General features: G+C 37.9%; 1 protein-coding gene across 1 annotated transcript in view; it reads left to right on the top strand.

The window, feature by feature from the left end:
* Window positions 1-2,520: 2,520 nt before the first annotated feature.
* LOC104986891 (phosphatidylcholine transfer protein-like) overlaps window positions 2,521-3,770 on the top strand; it is a gene marked incomplete at its 3' end in the record, with an annotated part of 8,143 nt that continues 6,893 nt past the window's right edge. Inside the window, exon 1 of the mRNA XM_010837595.1 lies at window positions 2,521-2,532. Within this exon, the coding sequence (XP_010835897.1) occupies window positions 2,521-2,532 (12 nt within the window). The remainder of the gene's footprint in view (window positions 2,533-3,770) is intronic.

Here is a 3,770-nt window from a genome sequence, read left to right as displayed (position 1 = left end):
CCAGCTGAGTCACCAGGGAAGTCCCCAAAGAGGGGTTTCTATTTCTCACCTAGCAAGTAGTCCAGGGGTTAGCAGTTGCTGGCGTTGAATCAGTTGATCAACAATGTCAGTAAAACTCTGAATATTTTCACTCTGCTTTCTCATTTTTATTGTCTCTTAATCACAAAATAGCTGCTTCAGCTCTAGACATCATACCCATATTCAAAAGAAGAAAGAATCGTCTTATGGCTGCCTCTACCTGTAAAAGAGATGAGGAAAATTATCAGCTGTGCAATTTTCTTAGTAAGAAAGAGAGTATATGCTATAATGAATCTCCCGTTTCTTGGGGGAATTATATTCTACACATGGTATCAACTGATTCTCTACCATTGACTTATTCTTTTACCACCTGTACTGTAGGAAATTACAGTATCCTGTAATCAGTGCGTCATTAGAAAAGTATGTTGTTTTTCTGTTGTTCAGTTGTGTCCAACTCTTTGTGACCCCATGGACTGCAGCACGCCAGGCTTTCCTATCCTTCACTGTCTTCCAAAGTTTGCTTAAACTCATGTCCATTGAGTCGATGATGCCATCCAACCATCTCATCCTCTGTCTCCCCCTTCTCCTCCTGCCCTCAATCTTTCTGACATCAGGGTCTTAAAAAATAGTGGATATTTGTATAAGTAGTTCACTTTGCTGTACGGCAGAAACTAACCCGACAGTGTAAATCATCTATACTGCAATTAAAAGTAATGTAAAGAAGAAAAGCATGCATTGCATTTTACTTTGGATAAAGAAATTGAGCCATTCTTAAAAGTGTTTTTCTGGAGGACCTTCAGGAAAAGCCAAGCACCTTTTGAGTATACTTGTTTAGTCATTTATTGAAATGTTAGAATTTCAAAACGTATCTGCAAAAAATTTTGCACCAGAATTATATCTCTAATTTGAAAGAGAATTACACATCAGTACATTGCCCAAATAAAACTAAGATTTATGCGTCCTCCTACTAAATTATTTGTACAAACAGTGGTACCCAGTCCTGGTGAGATGTTTCTTTGCTACTGGTGAGAGTATAAATAGGTAAAATTCTTTCTTAAAGATTTATAAAAAGTATAAAGAGCATTAAAATGTTAATGTCATTGACCCTAAAATTGATCTCTGAAGAGGCATTTTGCTTGCCTAATGAGGAAGTTAGAATTAGGAACCAGGTTTGTCCATTTGGAATAATTTTTCCAGCAATGTTCATAATTGTGAAAATATATGGAAACAGAAATAACTTACAGAATACTAAAATTAGCTGTGATCACTCAGTTTCAAAATGATGTCGTTAAAAATAGGAATACAGTCTGTTTATACTATCTTACTCCCATTTTATAACACATAGAAATATTTATTTACTCAAAAAATATGCAAAATATTCAGTTGGTATTTGAGGATTATGAAGTTACATGTTTTAGTTTTCTTTATTATTTTTGGCATCTTCTAATTTTTCTCAATGAATATGACTTACTTTTATAATTATGAACATTTCATTTTTAAGAGACATAATGAAAATGTGAGTTTGTTTCTTTTGAAACAAACCCCTTCTTTTGAAAGGAATGAGGGGTAAAAATTGCTTTGACCCGGAATTTGAGTGGAGCTACTCGGTGCTTGAAAAGAGCATTTTATGGATGGACTAGCAAAGGTGTCACCAAGCACTTTGCTTCTCCGTTGTTCCGGCATTTCTCAGTCCTGCCGTGAAGGGACTGTTTAAAGGCAGTCGTCATAGTAGTTCCTTCTTGGGTATTCACGTAAGTCGCATCAGTCTCTTTTTCTCTTTTAGAGGGCTTTCTGTTTTCTGTGGTATTACTGGAGTGAAGTCACTAAGAGCAGAAACTACATTCAAAAGGGAAGGGGACTTATTCCAGGAAACACTTTGTCTGCATGCGTCCAGATAACCAAAGCTAACTCATGGAAGCTGAGAAGATCTTTTTTTCCATACATAATTATCCCTTTTGCTCACTGTATAGAAATTCAGTTCAGTTCAGTCACTTAGTCGTGTACGACTCTTTGAGACCCCATAGACTGCAGCACGCCAGGCCTCCCTGTCCATCACCAACCCTGGAGTTTGCTCAAACTCATGTCCATCAAGTCAATGATGCCATCCAACCATCTCATCCTCTGTCGTCCCCTTCTTCTCCTGCCTTCGATCTTTCCCAGCATCAGAGTCTTTTCTAAGGAGTCAGTTCTTCACCTCTGGTGGCCAAAATGTTGGAGCTTCAGCATCAGTCCTTCAGCATATAAGTGATATGCTATCACTTATATATGGAATCTAAAGTAGGACACAAATGAGCATGTTTATGCAACGAAAACAGACTAACAGATATAGAGAACAGACTTGTGGTTGCCTGGGCGAGATAGAGCGGGGGTGTGAAGGATTGGGAGTTTGGGGCTGGCAGATGCAAACTTTTACATGTAAGATGGGTGAACAAAAATCCTACTGTATAGCTCAGGAACTACATTCAATATCCTGTGATAAATTAAAACATAATGGAAAAGACCATGGAGAAGAAGGTATGTATATCTATAACTGAGTCACTTTACTAAACAGCAGAATTTAATAACACTGTAAATCAACTATACTTCAATAAAAAATGGTAAAAAGAGAAGCAATATATCATATATTGCAATTAGGGATTTGTGGATTTTAGCATTACATGCCATTTAAATTTTCTTCATATTTTATAATTTTTCTTAATGAATATTAAATACTTTTATAGTTATAAAAATTCACTTTATTGTTTCAAAGACAAAATGAAGTTGTGAATATGTTTGCTGAGGTCCTCTTTCAAAGGAAATGATTCTTTGATGCAAGAATTTGGATGGGGCTGCTAAACACCTGTAAAGAACATTTTATTGATGGACAAGGAAAGGTGTCATCCCACAATTTGTCCTCTGGTGTTCTGGCATTTCTCACTCCTGCCATGAAGACAGTGTTTAAAGAAAGTTGTCATGATAGTTCATTCTTGGGTATTCACATAAATCACACTGTTTTATTTTTCTCTTCCTTGAGGGCTTTCTTTTTTCTTTTCTGTAATATTACAGGACTGAAGTCCCTAAGGGCTCAAATGATCGATACATGCAGGAGGGCTGGGAACTAGTTCCAGGAAGTAGTTTGTCTTCATTTATCCAGATAACCAAAGCTGATTCATGTGAAGTTGGGGAGATCATAATCTCTACACATAGCTATCCTTTTTGCTCACTGTGTATAGAAAACGGGGCCACACTATTCCTGAACAGAAGGTAATTCTTTGTCTTCCCAAACTAACTAAAACGTGTGTGGGTGTAGATATGTGCTGGTATAAAGCCTCATCCTCTGTGAAGTTGATGGGAGGAGACAGGAGAATGAGGGCTTTTCTCTTGACTCCCTCCCTCCTGTGGGGTTCCACGGCACAGCACGCATGGAGGTCAGACCTACCAGTCTCTCATTTGCTCATTGGAAACTCTTGGTATAATGCCACATGCTCTCAGAGCTGAAACACCCGTATGAATTCAGTTTCAACTTTACTTTCCATTTTCTGCCAGGTACTTTCACAGTCATCTGAGATTCCTAAACTGAGAATTATGGTTATGCCACCTAAGTCAGGAGACCCTTGAAGCCTCAGGATCTCTAGAAAGATCTTCACGTTTACACCTTGACTTCACATAAGTTCTTGGAACAGTGTTTAAGGATGTAGGTTCACTCCTCTGGGGTTAGCCATTAGGACTGCGTTAGCACCTGGAAGTAGAGGTACATTTAAAAGGTTCATTTT

Source organism: Bison bison, unplaced genomic scaffold, assembly GCF_000754665.1.
Source record: "Bison bison bison isolate TAMUID 2011002044 unplaced genomic scaffold, Bison_UMD1.0 scf7180017845861, whole genome shotgun sequence".
In the NCBI taxonomy this organism is placed as follows: domain Eukaryota; kingdom Metazoa; phylum Chordata; class Mammalia; order Artiodactyla; family Bovidae; genus Bison; species Bison bison.
This window is presented reverse-complemented; position numbering and strand designations above follow the sequence as displayed.